The 19752-nt window shown below is 45.1% G+C and overlaps 1 protein-coding gene across 3 annotated transcripts in view; it reads left to right on the forward strand.

Moving 5' to 3' along the window:
- Window positions 1–19752, forward strand: part of ABL1 (ABL proto-oncogene 1, non-receptor tyrosine kinase) — an 82407-nt gene that overhangs the window by 42542 nt on the left and 20113 nt on the right. Inside the window, exons 1-3 of one of the 3 annotated variants that reach the window (XM_075112479.1) lie at window positions 5698–6255; window positions 15605–15778; window positions 16533–16828. In XM_075112479.1, coding sequence (XP_074968580.1) covers window positions 6171–6255; window positions 15605–15778; window positions 16533–16828 — 555 coding nt within the window. In that variant the 5' untranslated portion in view covers window positions 5698–6170. Of the gene's footprint in view, window positions 1–5697; window positions 6256–13471; window positions 13571–15604; window positions 15779–16532; window positions 16829–19752 lie in introns of those variants that run through there. The other 2 variants (XM_075112480.1, XM_075112478.1) reach the window with 2 other exon arrangements.

Raw genomic sequence — 19752 nt, forward strand, 5'->3', positions numbered from 1 at the left:
CAAAAAGCGTTTAATGGAAGAGGCCCAAAATCTTTTCAGTGATTTGTGAAGAGCCCCTTTGGACTTGAATTTAACCTTGCAGGCTTCTAATGCTAATACCCCAGGCAATTCCCTGGGGAGCTCATGACCCATCTTGCTTTTTTACAGGAGCGTGGTGAAGACAGACCACCATTGCAGGAATCTGGTAGTACCCTCTGCCTTGTTAGTACCTTAAAAAGAAGGATTCTGTCCTGTTGCTTGAAAGGAATTTCAAATAGTTGAACATCCCATCCCTGAAATCCCACCACTTCTCAGCCGCCTCCTTCAGTCATGAAAATTGCAAATAACAAACATCTGTTAAATCAAGGAGGAAAAACAACAAAGACACTATATTGCAAAATCTTTTGGTTTCTATTGATGTGTACAGTGGACTTTTTGTAACCTGACTTTTGTTTTTTAAGGTTTTGTCCTGTGAGAGTGGGACTTGCTAAGTCCAAGTGCCGGAATTGTTAATATTTCATTGTATGTGCAGAAATCTCTCTGTGCTCTTGCAGGGCCATTCGTGCTGTGCTAGATGGTTTCTGAAGGAAGGAAAACACTCTTTGCCCTCAGGTGTTAACTAGCCTTTGTTCAAATTCATGTGTGGCTTTTTTTTTTATTTACAGTAATGCCTATTGTAGAGTGGTCAGAACAGTAGCAAGAGGCTTTTGTTTTTAATATGCTATTTTAACTAGCTATTGTAAACATGTCAGCTGAATTTTGAGAAGAGCTTCAATGGAAAGGTAGCATGCTGGTCTCTATAGAAGTGTTTTGTACACAAACTGGAAAAGGAAAGGCAGAGAGGCCTAGATGAAAAGCTGGCAGAAAACAGGCAACGGCGGAGCAGTTCTGAGGCAGGGCGGTGCTGGCGAATCTCGGGGTGGCATTACAGAGATCACTGAAGGCACAGAGGTTCATCTGAGCAAGGTATCTGGGCAGAGCATTAAAACCACCTGAGTCCTGTCTGGGTATACTTTATTAATGCCAGTGGTCTTATTGTTTTGGTGATCGCGAGGGATCAAGTGGTTGTCAGAGATCCTTCAGTATCTTGGTCACTTGGGCTTTCTTCCTAGGTGTGCAAACAAACTTGGAAGGTTTTAGTGGGCTAATGTAGTCATTCTGTGTGCAAATACCAACAAGGACTTTTCTCACCCTCTACCTGTTACATGGCAGGTATTACAAATAAATCACAAACGTAATTGCCTTTTTGTGTCGTGCTGTCATTGCCAAGTAAGCGGAGAATGTCTGAGTATCCTGGACGACTTGTTTTCACTTGTCCTTGGCGTAGTTACAAGGTGTCAGTGAACAATTATTGAGTCTAAGAGGTGACTGACTCGAGAGACAGTTGTTTAAGTCTGAGGTGGCTTCTAATGGGCTGGGTGTGGGGTGTGCACTCGGCTTCAGCCCTGCCAATCTGGGACTCAAATTCTGCTGGGCTTTCTTTGGCATACCATGGTAAAGCTCTCACGGCTTAACGTGCACGACCCACTGAAGTTGTATTTGTTGCAAACAGTTTTACAAGTCCCTATCAGACAGTGGTTTGTGCTGCACGTGCCAAGAAGGTAGAGTTTAATGGCCAGGATTTTAGAGCTGCTAGTCCTCTCAATCTAATACGCACCACTATCTTGCCAAAAGTTTGGCACGTTGTATCTAAGAGTGTATGGAGGTGTTTAATGGTGGAGGATCTGAAAACCTGAAGGAAAATTGGAATCTGTCAGCCAAAGCTGGACCGGCCCCCAGGAAAACTGGCAATCCTGCATTTGCTATCGGATCAAAGCCCAGCTTTGTTACAGCTATGTCTATGGCACATGCTCTGGTCATTCATGGATTTCAACATAGGCTTCTGTGATCATTTGCATATACATATATGTTTTTAATCAGGTCATAGTGTTAGAATGTGTTATTTCACTACGTGAAAGATGTCATCAGAAGAGAGCTGTGCAGTGTGGCAGCGCTCTGTGGCATGGACCTATTTTTAATCATACAGTGACCTGTGAATGCCCCCAAATCACACGTAACCTTATCACTTGCTAAGAAAAATGCATCTTACAGATTATGTGATTCTCCATTTCATTGCTTTGTACATCCAGAGACAGCAAAGTGCTTTACAACTGGCAGTTGAGTTAGTCTTTAACACCTGTGGGGATATTCTCGGCTGCATTCAAAGAGCAGCAAGATAAAGCACAGGTAACTCATAACTGTAAGCAAGAATTTGCTCTCTTTCCTACTCCTTTGCTTTAACCACTAGTTTGTGCTGCTTCTGGTTCAAGTGACTTTTTCCGTCCCAAACCAGCTGAGCATGCCTATCAAAAAATGCCCAGTGTTTGGGACTTCAAACTCTTGTTACCTTTCCATGCTTCAGAAAAGTGTTTTAAAGTAATATTAAGCTCTGCTTTTAAATGGGTGATGAGCACTCAATCTGTTTTTAATGATATCACAACAAAATTCACTCCAGCTGCTAATGTCATGGGATCATGCCAAAACTCACTTTCTGCTCATGGAGTCTAGTCCTTTCGCTGCCACTGTCGCACACGCGCGTGATTGTTCTCTTTCGGGAAAACGTGCCCTCAAATTTTGGGTAGTTTTAAGAACGTAAAGAACAAATAGCAGTTTGCTAGAAGAAGCGCAAACATGAGGGCCATTGGCTAAATAGGTTTGTGCTCTTGTATGAGCATGAACAATAAAGGCTAATGGATACTGGATTGCATTAGCAAGAGCAGAGCCAGCAGGTCGAAGGAAGTGATTATTTCCCTCCTTTTGGCGCTTGTGAAGCCACATCTGGAGTATGGTGTCCAGCTCCCTCCTTCCCCCCGAGCAGACGCTGACATGCAGGAGGGCGTCTGGCGGGGGCTGGAGCAGGCAGCGCCTCCCGGGGCAGAGGGAGCTGCCTTCGCCCGACCGGGAAGAGGGGGCTGAAGGGGTCCCAGCGTGCTCGTAACCACCCAACCAGAGAGACTCTGAGTTCTCAGAGGTGCACAGCAAAAGGAGGGGAAGCAACACTTAAAACTTGCAGCAAGGCAAGGCTGGATAGATATAAGAGGATAAAAGGTGTTTTCAGGCTGCCCAGCAGACTTGGTTAAAGTTTAGCTGCAAAAAGCCTGGAACAACCTGATCTAGATAGATGGCCATCCTCTGAGCAGGAGGCTGAACTGGAGACCTTCTGACTCTGCCTCCCAACCAAAATTGTTTTGCCATTCTGCAACAGAAGGCCTGAGTTGAAGGTTGCATCAGTCACTCTGTAGTCAAAAAGTCTGCACGCTTTTCATGACTGATTTCGTTCTAAGATGTGTATATGACAAACAGACATGAAAGGGATTAATGGATGTCAGCCGTAAGAGTAGCTGAGTCTGTGTGACACTACCAATATGGCTTTTATTTCTGTATCGCCAGTTAATTTCATGGCATGCAGGAAAGGCAGAGGGTATCTGCTCAAAGGATTTACAGCCTAGTTTGCCCTGACACAAAAGAGGAAACATTGAAGGATGAAGTTTGTAGCAGAGGGACCACACAAGCTTGTCTGCATGGAAACATAAAGGGAATTAATTTGTTTATCTACAGAGGAAGTTATCCCAGGATAGCTAGCTCTTTGTGTTTAACTCCCCGAGTGGATGCCTTTCTCCTACAGTGAGGTTCTTCTGCAAGCGGGTTAATTTAATTTGAGATGAGGCATTCTTCTTCTGCAATAAGAACCCCAGGAGTTCATCAGGAATGTAATCCGCATTAATTCTGCCAGCGCTTGTTGTATTAACCTTAATTGTAATGGCTGGGTGGCGTTCATGGGGGACAGCCTTTGTACAGCCAGGGGAAAGCTATGGGGGTTCTGCATTCCTACAGCTGCAGCTGAAGGAGAAGCGGGATGGGGATGCTCCTCACATGGAAAAGAAGTTGCGTGCAAGATGCCTGGTCTGCTCTTACAATGTTACTTCATCCCAGCTCCCTAAACATGACACTGGGCCTAAACACGTGATGACTGAGCTCCTCCTGTGATTTATATAACCTTTCTCCTCCAAATTTTAACTCTTTTTTTCTTTTCTTCTTTCCTCCCCCCGCCCAGTGCAGTTCTGCACATGTTCTCTGTTGCAGTCTCATCCAAGGTTAGGTGGGCAGGGAACAAGCAGATAGGTGTTGGTTTCTCTTGAAACTCTGGTCTTTCCATAAAATAGAAATCCTCCTCCAGAAGTGGAGGGAGGAAAGGAGAACGTGGGGACAACTGCATCATTGTCTTTCTAATGCACGTGCTGGCTGCCAGAGGTGGGGGATTGGATCTGTAGCCTCATCTCTTCACTGGACCAAGTTGAGGAAACGTTTAAGTTCTCTCACTGTTTCCTGGTTTATTAAATGGGGATATCCATGTTCGTATTTTCTGAGAAAAAGCATGAAAGCGCTTTGAACATCGCACTGTCCTTACTGTGATTTCTCTGCTAGAAATGATGTGACTTGTGGCATTTAAAAGAATGCAAATACTATTATTGCAGTTCAATATGGGTTGAGAGACCAAGGATTTCTTTCCAAGCTGTCTTTCATATGTACATCCATGGATCAGAAGACTGAGACAAAGTAATGCTATAAAAGAATGTTTAAAGAGTCTGAGCAACGTTTGCTGTCTTGGAGGCAGGGTACTCAGATGCTGGAAGCATGCAGTTTCCCCTAAAGTATTAAATGTTTGAAAACGTGGGAGGGCAAAAGAGCACTAGCTAGTCAGCAGCCTTGCCAAAATAAACTGTCAGATGTGGAGGGAAGTTTTCAGGGTCACAAATGAAGATTTGCTGCTTTGTTAATCCTGCATGTGACACACCAAGTGCTCCACAGGTTGCGGTGGAGTGTGCGATAGGGTCGGCTTCCCAGGCCATCTTCCCCAGCCTCTCTGTTTCGCACCCCTGATGAACTCTGCACTTCTGAGCACCTGTTGCTCTGAGCAGCAGAAGCACCCCAATGAAACGGGATTTCTTGGTGGAAAAAAAAAATATGCAGTTGTATACACACGCAATTTGCTATCTCCTTTATAGATAGGTATTTTAAATATATATATCTACATCTAGAATATAAATATATATAACAAAAGTGATTGTTGTTTTAAATGTATTAAAAAATGCAAAACTGGAGAGCAGTTATTAAGATGTAGCCTTGAGAAACCTGCAAGGGAAAGGCACAGTTTGTAGGGGAAAAGAATAGTGGGTAGTGGGAGAGTGAAAACTTTTGGTCCCTTGTGCAAGAGGAGTGGTATCCTGTGAGTGTAATTGCATCAGCTCAGATTTGAATCTGTTTGCCTGTAATTATCACAGAGCTGCTAAGACAGCGTCTTCTGGAGGACCTCCAGCTCCCTCCCCTGCAGTTTTTGTGCTGGATTCCGAATGGGCATAGCTCTCAGTTTATTTCTGCCTGTTACAAGGCTCAGTATTTAAACACTTCCCTTAATATGCTGTGAAATGGCATGCTTTTAAGACTTTGACAATTGCCTAAAATTCACTTGGTTTAACAGAGCCCATGCACAAAGCACCACGAGCACCAAAGCAGCAGCGTTATTCCTTAATCCTGCCATTCCCCCCTTCCCAAACCAAGGAGGGCTCTCCCAGGCAGGGGAAACTTGTTGATTTTCACCCTCGCCTCTCTGGCGTTGGGAGGGACGGCAGGCAGGGTGCAGGCAGGAGGAGGGTTAAGGAGCGAGGGCGTTGCTCGCCTGCCTGATGTCATGGAGGAAGGCAGCGGCTGAAGGGGGCCCTTTGTTGGCAGCGGAGCCCCAGCAGCCCTGCCTGCACCCAGCGCCCGGCGGCATGCGGGCAGCTGCCGCCAACGGCAGGCAGAAGTGACTCTGTCCAACTTGGTTGGCTTTGCTTTTTATCTTCTTTTTTTCTGTTTTCCCCCCCTTTTTCCCCCTCTCTCTCCCGCCAAAAGAGTTGGGAAGGAGGGAAGATGGCTGGAGTTAACTCCCCGGGAGAGGAGACGTGGGGCCCCAGGATTTTCTGCCTCTCGGGCTCGCCCTTGTAATGGTTTTCAGAGTGTGGATTTCTTAGACTTTTCCTGGATATTTTGTTTTAGACTTTTCCTGGATTTTTTTTAGACTTTTTTAGACTTTTACCGGATATTTCGACAGCGCGAGGAGAAGCTGAAGGGGGGGGAAGGGAAATCAGACAGCCAAAGCCAAACTCTAACAAATGAAAATGTTGGAGATTTGCTTGAAATTGGTGGGCTGCAAATCGAAGAAAGGGCTTTCCTCCTCCTCCAGCTGCTACCTGGAAGGTGAGTGAGTACCCAAGGGGACCAGGGTCGGAGCTCCGGCTGCTGTGCTCCCGGGGGGCACGGCCCGACCCCGCCGCCATCCCAGACACGAGTTTTATCCCTTGCTCGCAAGTTGGGGCCAGGCTTGGGGAGATGTTTGGTCCTGGCCAGCTTTAGGCTGGGCTTTCGCATGCAGGGGCGAGGGAACCGAGCGGTGTACGCGGCATCCAGACCCCAGGTGACTTTCATTAACTGCAGTATACAAAGGGAGCGCGGCTCTACCATTTATGGTTGTAAAATGTCAAGTGATCTTATTGCTGAGCCCATAAACAAAGCCGTATCTTCAGGCCTCAGCTTTGAGTTTTTTGCCCAGGGAAGGATCTCCCTTATTTTGGACGTGAGAGGAGGATGGTAAAACCAACTCCAGGCTCAGGAAGAAAATTTAGATGAGGCCATCGGTAAAATATTTTCAGCGTGCGTTAGTTCATTTTGGTTATCCCCTTGTAAGTTTGCTTTCCACAGGCATTGATTTAACTGAATTTTCTTGTGTGTTTACTTTTAGAAGGTAATTTTTTTGAGTCACAGCTGTGGTTATTTGTAGGCACTGAGATGTTAAACATACGGACCCGACTAGTCCGGATTGAAAGCCTTGGTGACAGAGGCGCCGTGCCAGGCTGGGGGACTTTGGGCTGAGGTTTTGCTTGGCATGACCTCGAGCAAGTTCTTCACCCCAGCATGGCTTTGCACCCCATCTGTTGAGCAGCGTTATGGGTCCCCCCGTGCAGCCCCGGCCCTTTCTCTGTGCTAACAGGGCTGTGTCCATCCCGCTGGGGCGGTCCAGGCTTTTTTAGTTTCTTTTGTGTTGCTGAATGTTGCTTCAGTAAAAATAATCAGCATGCCAGAAGGACCGTGCTAACTCATCAAATCAGTGGCACGAAAGGCAGCAGCTGATTTCCTGGGGCCTATCGCAAGTCGCTGTTGCTCAACTCTCGAATATTCAGTGGAGAAGTGGAGAAATGGTCCTTGGAAATTCATTGCTTGGGAATCTCAAAATTTACAGATGGCTTCTTGTGGGAAACCCATTGGAAGAAATTTCAGATCAAGAGTCTGTATTTGTCAGATGCATTTAGTGGGTCTGAAGAATTTTCTATTGTCTAAAATCAAAGAACATTTTCCAGAGGGCTGACTTTATTTATTTAAAGTTTCAGAAACCTAATGGTGGGCGGATGCATATGAATAACTTTATCTTTCTTATGTGACTGAATTCTTCTGTGATCTTTTAGGTCTATAAAACCTCTGTCTGTGTCCCCTGGCTCTGGTATTGCTTGGGCACGGCCAGACTGCGTGGTGAGGAGGAGCTCTGAGCTGTGCTGGGCCTCCTTTCTGTGCCGTCGGATCTTTCAACACAGCCCTGGGAGAATAGGCAGAGCATCTGGGGCCTCTCTTCCCTGCAGAAATGAATGCTAAAGGATGATGTTGCAAGGGTGTTACCCTGACTGTTTTTGCAAGTTTTCTCTTTTGTGTGTGTTACAACCACTCCCCCCCTCCCCAATTTGCAACGCAGTTACATAATAAGATTAGAGCATCCATTGACTTTGCCATATAGGCAGTATCAAGTTAAGAATATGATCATTGACACGATAATATTGTGGTATTTCCACCTTCTGCTTCCTTGAGACTGTGGTTGCATATTTATTTTTTATGATGGGATGGGAAATGAGCATTGAAACAACTTCTAAACGATCTTCTATCAAAGTAGCTCGGTCTAATTTCTCAGCTCAGCTCTCTTCAGAACTGAAGCCAGCATCCAAGCGGCAAGTTAAAGGTGAACAAATGTGGCAACTGCAATCTTAGTGCTCTGACAGTCGGTTAGGACATAGGTGGCCCAGGACCCACCCTAATCCACTGTGGATCTCTTGCAGAGCAGGGTGAGAAGTGAGAATCTATACTCATGGGAGGGAAGTTTTAAAAAAGTAGGATTTTTTGTTTTTCCTTTCTAAAGCTGAAGGTCCCCACATGGCAGCTTTCTAATGAAAATTATTGTGATGTTGAAAGCACTGTTGAGGACTCTTCCAAAGAGAAGTGGTGGCTTGCCCCAAACCCCTGTACTCTAAGGGCACAAGTGAAAACCATTTGCTTGCGTTACCCTTAAGAAGGTAACAAGTTTTTACATCTGGATTTGTTAATTTTGATAGAAACCACTTAAGCTTGGCAGTTCATGAGAAGGGGGCAGGTCTGTGCCAAGGGTCAGAAACTAGGGACCATTGCTCCTGGATCCCTGTGAGCAGTGTGTGATGGCCAGTCCGTTCCCATGTGCATCCCACAGCCTCGCTGAAGCTTCTGAAAGGATTAAGGAGATGATGGTGATACAATTGGAGGATTTAACTCTGCTCTTGTTATCTTAGTTGTACGGGAAGCTGTTGAGGACATGAGGGGAAAGCTGAAAGTTTCTTTACTATAGTAGACTATGAAACCATAAACACAACTTCTTAAAGGATGAACAGTCTATTAGTTGCATGGAAAGCCAGTTACAGCCAAGAGGATAGATTAAGTTTTACCTAAATCAGTTTCTTAGTTTGGTTTTTGTGTGTTAACAAAAACATGACAGTGTTTGGTTGATGAATAGCAGGGGAATGCAACAAAATCAAATCTGTTTGTTGTATTTTTAAACACAACTCTTGAAAATATTGCATTGAGGTTGGGTTTGATATAAGGTTGATTTAGTCAGGCACATCTGTAAGTGTACATGTGTTTTGACCAATAATCAAAAATGGGATTTTATTTCCTGGTGGTCCTCTTCTGAAAGGCTTTTATGCTCCAACAGTTTGCAGGAGGGAGGATTGTTTGTAGAGTCCTCTTTGTGGTGATGTGGGGAGATGGCAGGTGCTACATCCCAATGCTGTGTGCTTTGCTGTGTCCAGGCAGGCTTGTCTGCTCGCTGAAGAAGTTGAGACCTTTTCTTAACTTGATCAAAAATATTTTTAAAGCGGTTCTAGTGATTACTGAGATTTCCTTTTGATGTTTGAGCTGGCCATTTTTTTGCCCTTGTTTCTATTCCCACTATTAAATATTATTTAAAAATGTGAGGGATCTGTATTTCTGTCATCTGCTTTCTCCTTTCTGGCTTTGCCAAACTGAATAATTCCTCACCCACTTCACACCAAGAAAGGGTAAAGAGTAGAAGGGAAGAGGCACAGCAAGCACTGCTGCCAATCTGATCTGGAAAACAGAACGTGTCCATGTCCCAAATAGGGGCTGAAATAGTCTTGCTGCCTTTTTGGGCTTGCCCTACCACTGAAAGGCAGAAAGCCTTGTTTAAAACCTGTCAGTGTTCTCTGTAAAGTTTAAAAACTGCCTTGGAGACACCAGTAAAGTCCTTTGTTTTCTAACTGAAATGATTTCTGCCCTGCCAGCTGTCAGATTCCCTCTCTCTTTTTTTCTTTTTTTTTTTTTTTTTTTTCTTTTTTTCTTTTTTTCGTGTCCTGTTACAGCTAGAGTAGTCGAGCCTGGGGAGGAGCAGCAACCTGTAGCCTAATGCCCCGTTCCTGGAGAGTTTCTTTTTTAGGCGTTTGGGCATGTATTGAGCCAGGCCCACATCTGCAGTGCCAGAGACTCATCCTGCCCGCTGTTGCTGGGATCAGCAGGCAGGTCTTCAGTCAATGTTAGGAAGAGTGAGTGCATTAAGATGGCATTGCTGTTTGTTTCCTCTCTTCCTTGGCTATTTTCTGCTTCTCACCTCTTGGCCTCTCCTCTACCATCACTCAGTAGTGTTCTTGCTTTCAAATATATTTCTGGCTTTGTGATGGCTTGCTAGTTATGTGCTTGCTCCAGTGGTTCTCGCCTGTCCCATCCTTATTAAAAAATCTGGCTGATGGTACTTGCTACTATTTCCCATGGGTTGTGGTGAGGAAAGGATTATAATTTCATAGGAAGAGCTGTAACTGTCCTCAGATCTAAAACTGATCATCCACAGATGTGTTCGTCCTTCCCTGAGCAGTATGGGGCTGCTTAGTAAAATAGGGAAATACAACAGTAAATCTCTTTGATTCTTGCTTGGTGCTTCCCCTCCCCAGGTGTCAGAAACAGGCAAACCTTGGCTCCCTTGGTAAAGAAACCAAAACAGAAATTGTAAAGGTAAAAGTTGTCAGAAATATGCGTGTCATTGACGTCCACTTGGATCTACTTACTTGCCCCTTCCTCTACCAGAGGTTATAATCTAGGGTCAGGCAGCAGTTTAGTAGCAGATTTGTGAATAAATTTCAAATTTCTGCCATACCCACTATTCCACTCCATACATCTACAACTGTGATTAGCTGGCTGAAGAAAGATGGTATTTACTATGTCACTAGTGGGTTAAAGATGGGATAAAAACAGTGAATGAACTTGAGTGGAACCTCCAGGATAATGTGAGTGAACTTTTCCAGAAAGGAAAAAGAAAAAAAAAAGAAAACAAACCCCCTCAAAAACCAACCAAAACAAAGCCCTAAAAAACCCCAAGATGACAGAATCATCTCTTGGAGGAGTGGAGAAGCCACTGGTGCTTAGTGTTAGACCAGATAAAACACTGCGGTTGACTCTGAGGGCCTGTTTGTGCACGGGCAATGAAGCAGGAGCCATGGGTGGCCTTGTTCGCTCATGTTTGCATTCAGCAGACTTGGTTTTCAGTATTTAGAGTGCCAGAGGTTGCTGGTGGCCATGCAAGAAGGGGTGCAGCCTGCCTGTGGGACGAAGGCACCTCGCTGGGGGTGGAAATAGGGTAGCACAGCTGGGGAGACTGGCAATAGCACTGGGTAGCACAAGGGGAGTGGGACTGGTTGAGAGAGGCTGGATCTATCTTTGCACTTCCTCACCTCTGTATAGAAATACACAATATTTAAAAAGTGATCATTTGTCCTCATGCTGGCTGTAAGAATGTGGACTTTCCAAATACCACCTAAGAGCAAAAGTGACAGCGATAGCCTTTGCTGCAGAAGGTTGTATGGCCTGTGCTGTGGAGTGGGTGACAAGAGAGGCTGAGCATAATCTCACTAAAGGGGTGAGTCTGAAATAACACGAAACCTTCCTTCTTTTTGGAATGATCTGATTTACAGATTATTTTTTTTTTTTTAAAATCCATATTCCATCAGGCGTAGGGAATCCATGCCTGCCATTTATCATCTGCCATTTATCATCATTCCTTCCAGGGCAAAAGGAGAGTAGGAGGAATGTAGGGAAAGGAGAAGCTTTAGACAGCATGTGCTGTACCTCCACAGAGATTACTAGATGTATTCTGTGCTCCCTCGCTCTAAAAACCTCGCGGAAAAAATGCCAGCACAGTTTGTGAGACCACAGGATGTTTGTTTTGTAGGGAGACAGGAGGTCTCTTCCTTCCCTCGGGACTGCCCCACAGTCAGCTGTGGAGGAGCCGAGTGTAATTCCGTGCTTCTGTCTGTTTTCCAACCCTTCCCTTAAATTACTAAGGAAATTCGCTTGCGTTGGTCTAGACCAGAATCATTCATATCTGAGAACTTCTTACACAGTCCCTAACAATGATTCATCTCTTCGTATAAACAGTAATTAGCAGGAGATACTTACCCTTTATGAAACCTTTTAGTGTGCAAACATAAATATCTCCTGGTAAAAATTTAATTGAAGGGGGAAATGAAAGACATTCTTATGGCTAATGCCTCAAAATAAAAGCTGCTGTTTTCTTATTTCGAAGCCTGCTCCGCTTTAATTAAGAGTTGTCATTTAGTTGGTGTTAGTGGAGAACTGAATTACAGCATTGCCTCGGGTCTCCTCCCAGGAATCCAGGTGTCATCCAGAGAACAGTATGATCAAAGTAATGAATTATAGTCTTGCTGGGATGCAGCAGAACACAAAGTAGATGCGTGGAAGGAATCACAGCGCAGAGATAACAGATTGAATTACGCTTGCTTCCTGCCCCATTGCTGTGCCAGGATACCCTCCTGTAGGAATAGCAGCTGGGCTGATTCATTAGGAGGAGTCTGGCCAATTGAAGAGCTCAGCAGTACTGTAAAATTGTCATTTAAACCAGCAGTATGAGGAGAAGAAGCTGTAGTGTGTTGAAAAAGACCCTCTATAGGTATGAACAGCAATGTCTAATTCCTGCTCTGAAAGACCGTAATGCCTGGGCAAATTTACCAGGGGATAACTCAGAGGGATAAGCACTGCTGACAGCCAGCTGTATGTGGCTCCCAGATGGACACGTCCTGTCTGCTCTCTCGCTTCACGGTTTTGTGTCCTGAGTCTGCTGACAGCCTCCTCTTGGGGCCCAGACCTTTAATGGTGTGTTTTGTCACGGTCTATCAAGCTTCTGCTACACTCGGGTCACCACAACTCTGCTCTTTCCTTTACGCTCTTCTCTGTGTTGACTTGGAGCCTCCTCGTCCCTTTCTTGCTGCCTTTCAAGCTTCATTCAGTCACCGCTTTCCCCGCCAGTGCTTAACTCGGGTTTCCTACCTTCTGGAAATGCCAGCCCTAACCCAACCCGAGAGTTGGGTCTTGCATCTCCCTGCCGTGCTGTCCTGCGCAGCAGCGTTCACACGCAGCGTGCATCTCCGGCGGGGTGCCAGCATCTGAGCAGGGGGTAGTCGACTTGGAGGATACAGAGGATACGAGCCCATCTGTGCATAGCATCCAGTGTATTCACCGGGGGACTTGTGTGGTTTTCCAGCTTAGCAAATTCTAATACATCTATTTAACAGCCTTTGCTCTTGCCAGTCGTTGGGTTTGCAGACTGTTATCACTGAGTCAGTGTTCGTAGGAATGTCATCAAGCAAAACCAGCCTTCCTTGATTTTCGCACCGCAGCTTGTGGGTGTTTTCAGTGTTTGACACAGTGTTGTCTCATGGTCTGAATCGAAGCGCATACCTTGGCATCCGTGTGTAATGAGTCAGTCCCAGCATTGCCATGGCCTGGGCACGAGGGAGGGATTCTTGTGGAGCTCTTGGCTTTCCTCCTGCATCCCCTTCCGTGGCTGTGCATGAGCTGTCCTTCACTGGGCTGCAATCGTGCTGGAGTTGGAGGGGAGCCTGCCTTGGATTTCCTGCCTTCCTGTCGAATCAGTCCCCCGTGGGGGAGGCATTTTCCTTCCTAACGGAGGTTACGGTCCATCCCACCATGCAGCATGTACTGGTTTGTACCATATTTGGGGCAGAGCATCATGGTGTTGCTCCTTCCCGAGGTTGTGTATCTGCTACTTGCAGCTCTCTGCTGTCTGTCTGTTCCAGGTGTTTACTGATGGTGTAACTCCTTGGAGTATCTCCAGTCACTGCAGCGCCCTGTGTTTGATAAGGGAGCTTAATGGGCTTGACAGGATCAAAGCGTTTTCATGGTAAAATGATTATAGCTTAATTTTCTGAAAGTGGATTTTCTGTTTCTTTTCTCATTGTCCCTCTTGAAGCAAACCCAGACTATTAAAAAGTATTCTGCGGGAAACAGGAGGGAGAAGCAAGGATGTCAAGGTGCTTCAAAAAACCACCCAACACACCACCACCTTTTCTGACTGTGGAATCATTTAGAAAGCAGAATTATTTGACTTCTCTCATTCACTATAAAAATATATCTCCCTGCAGATACAGTTTGGCTAGGAAAACAAGCCCAACAGTGTGTATATTTGCTGTTTTGCTCTCTGCCCAAATATATGATATTACTTTTTCCAAATAATCCAATAGTACTTGTGTCCATAAACAATCACCCAGAGAGTCTTTACCAGTGGTGATCTGACCAACACATCAAGGATGCCAGACTGACTGTGAGTGAATAGTGGCACTTTCACCACCAAAGCTTAGAAAATACTGAGATTTGTTATTGTTTGTAGGGTTGGGGGATTTTTTGTTGGTGTGTTTTGGGTGCTTTTTGTTCGGTTGGGTTTTTTTTGGGGTGGGATGTTTTGGTTGGTTTTATTTTTTTTTTTTAGCATTTCCCCATTGGGAAATGTGTTTGGACCTGTCACAATCCACACTTGACTTCCATACTTTTTCTGGTGTTGATTTTATCAGTTCTTCACTGGTTTAGTGGTGCAGCTTATACCGGATTCCTGACCAAACAAGCAATAGGGTTAAAAGCATATTTTGGTGTGATTACATCCACATAACAGCCCCGTGTGAGTGAGTATGACAAGTACAAAGGGAGAACTGTGCTCCCGGGTGACCTGGTAATGTAGAAAACACTTGGCCTGGGATTACTCCCTCCAAAGCCCTGCTGCGTTTGCCAGTGCAGAAAAGGGATTCAGCAGTGAGTTGGGGGGAGCAGGCGGGGACTGATGCCGAGTAATGAAGAGCAATTTTGTGACACAAGGGGCTGGGTGGGATAGTTCTGTGTTTCCTGTCCCCATAGCTGCACTGACGTGATGGTTTGTGTGCAGTGCTGTGACCTTGCTCAATGAACTCATCCAGATGGAAAATAGCCCAAGATTTTCACAACTTATTGTCCTGGGTTCATGCCTGCACAGTCACCTGCGGGGCTGCCAGCACAGCTGGGGGGTGGCACGTTAGAGTGGGGGGACACAGCTACCTGGAGCATCACTGCCCCAGACTCTTGAATCAAGGTCCGGAGGGGAGGGTTTGCCAGAGCAACTGCAATAAAATTCCCTGATGTACTTGGACTTGCCTGATACTTACTGAATATCACATGCCTAAAGTGCTGCAGTGTACAAAGAACTTTGGCAGTTGGTTTCTACTCACCTGTGAAGCTCAATTTTCAGGAATCTCTTTTCCTGGAGAAGTCTCATGGTTCCTAAAAATGTAGAAAGCTCATTGTGTGAAATATGCTTGCTGCCGAGCTCTGGTTTCAAGACCAGCAGGCAGGAGAGAGGGCAACAAAAAAAGGCCCAGCCTTGTACTCAAATAAGAAGAGAAATGATTAAAAATACTGTGGAGAACAGAAGTACATATCTCATTCTTAAATACCATGTTTTATAAATCTTGCCCTGCCTGGCTTTCTGTGCTGCCTGTTCTGGCAATTTCATTTATAGGATAATTAAGGGATTTACCTTTTAAAGGTCTTGGTTTGTTTTCAGATCTAACCATTCCAGCAGTTAGGCATGAGCCAAAGGATTTACAAGCAGCAAACAGCCTACGTGAGCAGCATATACTGGAGAGAGGGAGAGGGGCTTTCCCTCTCCTGTGTGCCGTGGGAGGCAGGAGCTGGGGGCTCGGGGCAGGCTGGGGGACAGCTCTGGCATGAGGATGTCCTGCCTGTGTGGCAGGAGGTCTGCATTAAAGAACTGTCCGTATCTGTCCTCTGACACATGAGGAGTACACATGTCAAGAAACAATGCAAATTAGCAGATCGGAGTGCGTGGATTAACCAGATGGCTTTTATCAGGAAAAATGACCTGCTTTTTCCCCTCTCTGTCTTCCTCCAGAAGCCCTTCAGAGACCGGTAGTGTCAGACTTTGAGCCCCAGGGTCTGAGTGAAGCAGCTCGCTGGAACTCCAAGGAAAACCTTCTGTCCTGTCCCAGTGAAAATGACCCCCATCTCTTTGTTGCACTGTATGATTTTGTGGCGAGTGGGGACAACACTCTCAGCATAACTAAAGGTAAGGTGGCTGGGCAGAATGGTACTGGGACTGTGTGGGAAGGCAGAGGAAAGAAAGTCACTGTGGAATAACTGAGTTATACACTAAACCCTATGGAATTTTTTTTTTTACTGTGGGAATTCTTCTTAAACAAATACAAATTTTTCTCAAAGTCATAACCTTTTAAAAGGTTAAAACTGTCTGAAGTTTTTGCATTGGGCAAGAAACTTTGCCAAAACTAAGGTCTCGATTAGGAGCAAGAATTTGAACTGAGAAATTAAACTAAGCTGATTTTAGAGGCTGGGCTCTATCATTTTTATAGTTCTCCAAAACACAGTGCCTGTATGAAAACAACTGTACAGATAATAGGATTTTCTTACTCAGCCTTTCTGTTCCTTACATGTATTCCAAGTCACATTTGCTTACCTTGCTAAATGAAATTATTTTTTTAATAGTTTATCCACTCCTGTTCTCTGCTGGCCCCATCGAGCCAACTCAGTTCAAATAAAAGTTGCTGGATTCATTTTTTAAGCTCAAGTGCTATCAGAGCTGTAGCAGGACTGCACGAGAGCCAAACAAACTCCTGAAGCATGCATGTGACTTTATTAGGCTTTGAGGGGTCCGCTCAAGTTTAAAGAAACACACATGCTCCCTGCTCAGTCAGATACCTATTCTTATAGGAGATAATTTAATGATCTGTTATCCAGAAAGAACCTACCTTTGTCCTCAGCTCCCAGATTTGCCATGTCTAAATATATTTTCTTCTTGTGCTAAGGTGAAAAGCTCCGTGTCCTGGGCTACAATCATAATGGGGAATGGTGCGAGGCCCAAACGAAGAATGGACAAGGCTGGGTGCCCAGCAACTACATCACCCCAGTGAACAGTTTGGAGAAGCATTCCTGGTACCACGGACCAGTCTCACGTAACGCTGCCGAGTACCTTCTGAGCAGTGGTATCAACGGCAGCTTTCTTGTGCGCGAGAGTGAGAGCAGTCCAGGACAGAGGTCTATTTCGCTGCGATACGAAGGAAGGGTCTACCACTACAGAATAAACACTGCATCTGACGGAAAGGTAGGCTGCAGGCTATCCAAACCATGAAGGAAAACCTTGCCAGTATGCTTTGTCCACTGACTGCACAGGGTCAAGTAGTAGCAACTGAATTGAGCAATTCCGAACCCTCATCACAATGTCCATCACCTGTAGTTACAATAAACTGTGAGATTCTGACACAGCCGTGGCAAAATAGTTTCACTCCTTTAGCAGACTTCTGGTGAGGTAAATACACTGCAGTAGTGGAAAACTTTAAAGTAGGAGATACTATCGTTAGTAAGAGATTCCCAGGATGAATACTTGTCCCACATGTTCAAAAGGTAATCTCTTTGACTGCCAAATCAGAAAAGTCAGTGCCTGTTGCTAATAATCTTGTAAATATTAGGGACAGAATGCTTTTTGAGCTATTCTGCAATATTTTAAACTACTGTTTTGATTTCTCTACAGTATTTCAGCGTGATCATTGGAGACGGGTAGGCACTTTCACCTTTATATGGGCCCAGTCTCTAGTTTCTTCATTTATGTATTTTTCAGTAGATCGTTGTGTGCTATAGAAGTGTTGCAACGCCGTGCTTTGTGGATGCTGCAGAGAAATGTTAGCATAAGAGCATAGTTTTCCACAGATTTTTCTTTTGAATTTCATGGAAACATTTCTGCTGGCATTGGGTTTCCGAAAAATCTTGTTTTTTAATGAATCTGTTTTAAGCAGCGTCTCTTTAGATCCTGTGCAGAAGTTGAAGTGTGGGTCTGGAGCATGGCTGCTGAGGCTCTTCTTGCCAGCATCTAGTAGATGACATATTCTGTGCCATTAAAGTACTTTAAAAAAATAATAATAATCAAGAATAGTAGTGGCCCACCATGGCCAATTTTCCTTTGTTCTGCGAGAGCTTTATTCTTCTTACAGCAGTGTTGACAGCAAAATCTTTAGTATGAAAACATAGGGAACCACCAGTACATACCGTTTCCTATTTAATCAGGCTCATCACTCTAAAACCTCTAATAAGATGAACAGCTTTTATTCAGTAATGAAATACTTTTTTGTCTGCTTTAGCAAAGAGATTTTAATTTAGACAGTTCTGACCATGTTATTTAAGGCAATGTATTTCCAAGTTATGGCGCTTTGATTCTTCCTCTTTCCTCCCATGTAGACACACTCTGTGGTCAAAATCGGCATTGTGAAATGCTGACATGTAGCATACTTGAAGGGCTACATGGCAGTCTGGAATATTATTCCTCCTCCTGTCTCTGTAGCTGACGTTCCTTCTATTCACATCGATGCTGGCAGATGAGCAGTGTTCACATGTGAACATTTTGAACACGGGCCTCCTTCAGTTGGTGTAAATAAGCATGCATCCATGATGCGATAGCACATGGTCTCCATTTTAGCTGTAAAAGGGTTTGGCACATGAAGACTTTTATCCCAGCAGAGCTGTTTTTAACCCAAAAAACAGTTCTGCAGAGCTACAACAATCCATTCAGGTCTGTATTAGCCAGGTTAACTGTTCGTTTTCCACAAAGTTGCTTGAATTGGTGTTTTTGAGAAAAGGTGCAGGTCAGCACAATTCACTAAAGCAGATCTGCAGCTGATGGTGGTGGGAAGTACAGAATTGAGAAGCGGTGGTGGCTGAGAGCTGTGGCTCCTGGGCTTTGGCTCTTTTTACAGGGGCAGGCAAAGAGGTAGCCCCAGTCCTCCCCATTGCCAGCATCCCTGCAGAAGGGGCGGTTTGCCATGTCCATGCATCAGGCGCTGCAGTTTGCAGCCTGGTGCGTTAAACCACATGGGTTTTGATTTGCGTTAATGAGCTGGGCAGCGAATTGCTACAGCTCAGCAGCAGGTGTGCTGCCAGCTCTGCTGCTGGCCTGGGGGACGCTGCACTCTTCGGCACCCTGTCCCCGGCTGTCAAAGCCGAGGAGCTGGGAAGAGAAACACGAATATCCCTGCTTTTCCCTCTGCGAAATAGAGACTGCTGGAGCAGGTCTGCCGCTCTGACCTGCTCTTGTCGCACTCTATTACCCACTTCACAGCAGAGCATGGCTCTGCTGAGGAATGCTCTTACCTTCAACTCCCTGAGCACCTGGGGCCTTCCCAGCCTGCTGTATCATTACTCAGCCTGTCCAGGGAATTTAATATCTGCAGGTGCTGCAATAAGGGTGAATGGCTTTGGTGGGATCATATCCTGTGACCAAGAGAATACACTATCGGGAGAAAGAGGTATTAGAGCAGTGTGTGGAGCAACTGCTGCTCAGTGTGGAGGTGTGCTGTGCATTGCGCAGCCTTGCCCAGGTTTTTTCCTGGGGAAAATTAAAGGGTCTAGGAAGAAAATGAGAGGTGTGTGTGTCTTAATTTTAGCACCATTCACACTGAATGCATTGGGATTCAACAACCTTACAAAAAAAAATTCCTCAGGAGATTTTTTTATTTTCCAGCTTAATGCATCATATTCTTCTGGACCAACTTTTAATGTTTTTTTGGTGGCTTTTGTTTTTAAGGAAGGCATTAGAAATGACCTTTCTTGATTTGGCTGGCACAGTGCAGCTAGTCATCTGGGAAACCACTTCCGTGGTACAGAGGACTTGGTTTTCCTGACTTGATAGTACTTGAGGCAAAGCCTCCTATTGAGTTAACCCAACTGAATAAACAGTGTTGTCCAGCCAGTTCTTCAAATCCTGCTATCCTCAGCATTAAGGGCACAGGACGCATGTCCTGCTTGAGTCTCTTGGAGCCTCCTGTGGCTGAACTGGATGCAGACTTGCTCCTTTATCATGGATCTTAATGGATTTTTTTTTTTTGGGTGTGTGGATCTTCAGTTTTGTCTGCTGACTGGGGAGGGAGAATCCCATCAGGTTAAGGATGCTCTGGAGGTTAGCATGGGCCAGTTTAACCACCCATATAAACATTAGCCAGGAAAAAGAGATGTGGTCTGGTGACAGAAACTGCAGTTGAG

The sequence above is a fragment of the Phalacrocorax aristotelis genome, chromosome 17 (genome assembly GCF_949628215.1).
Source record: "Phalacrocorax aristotelis chromosome 17, bGulAri2.1, whole genome shotgun sequence".
Taxonomy (NCBI): domain Eukaryota; kingdom Metazoa; phylum Chordata; class Aves; order Suliformes; family Phalacrocoracidae; genus Phalacrocorax; species Phalacrocorax aristotelis.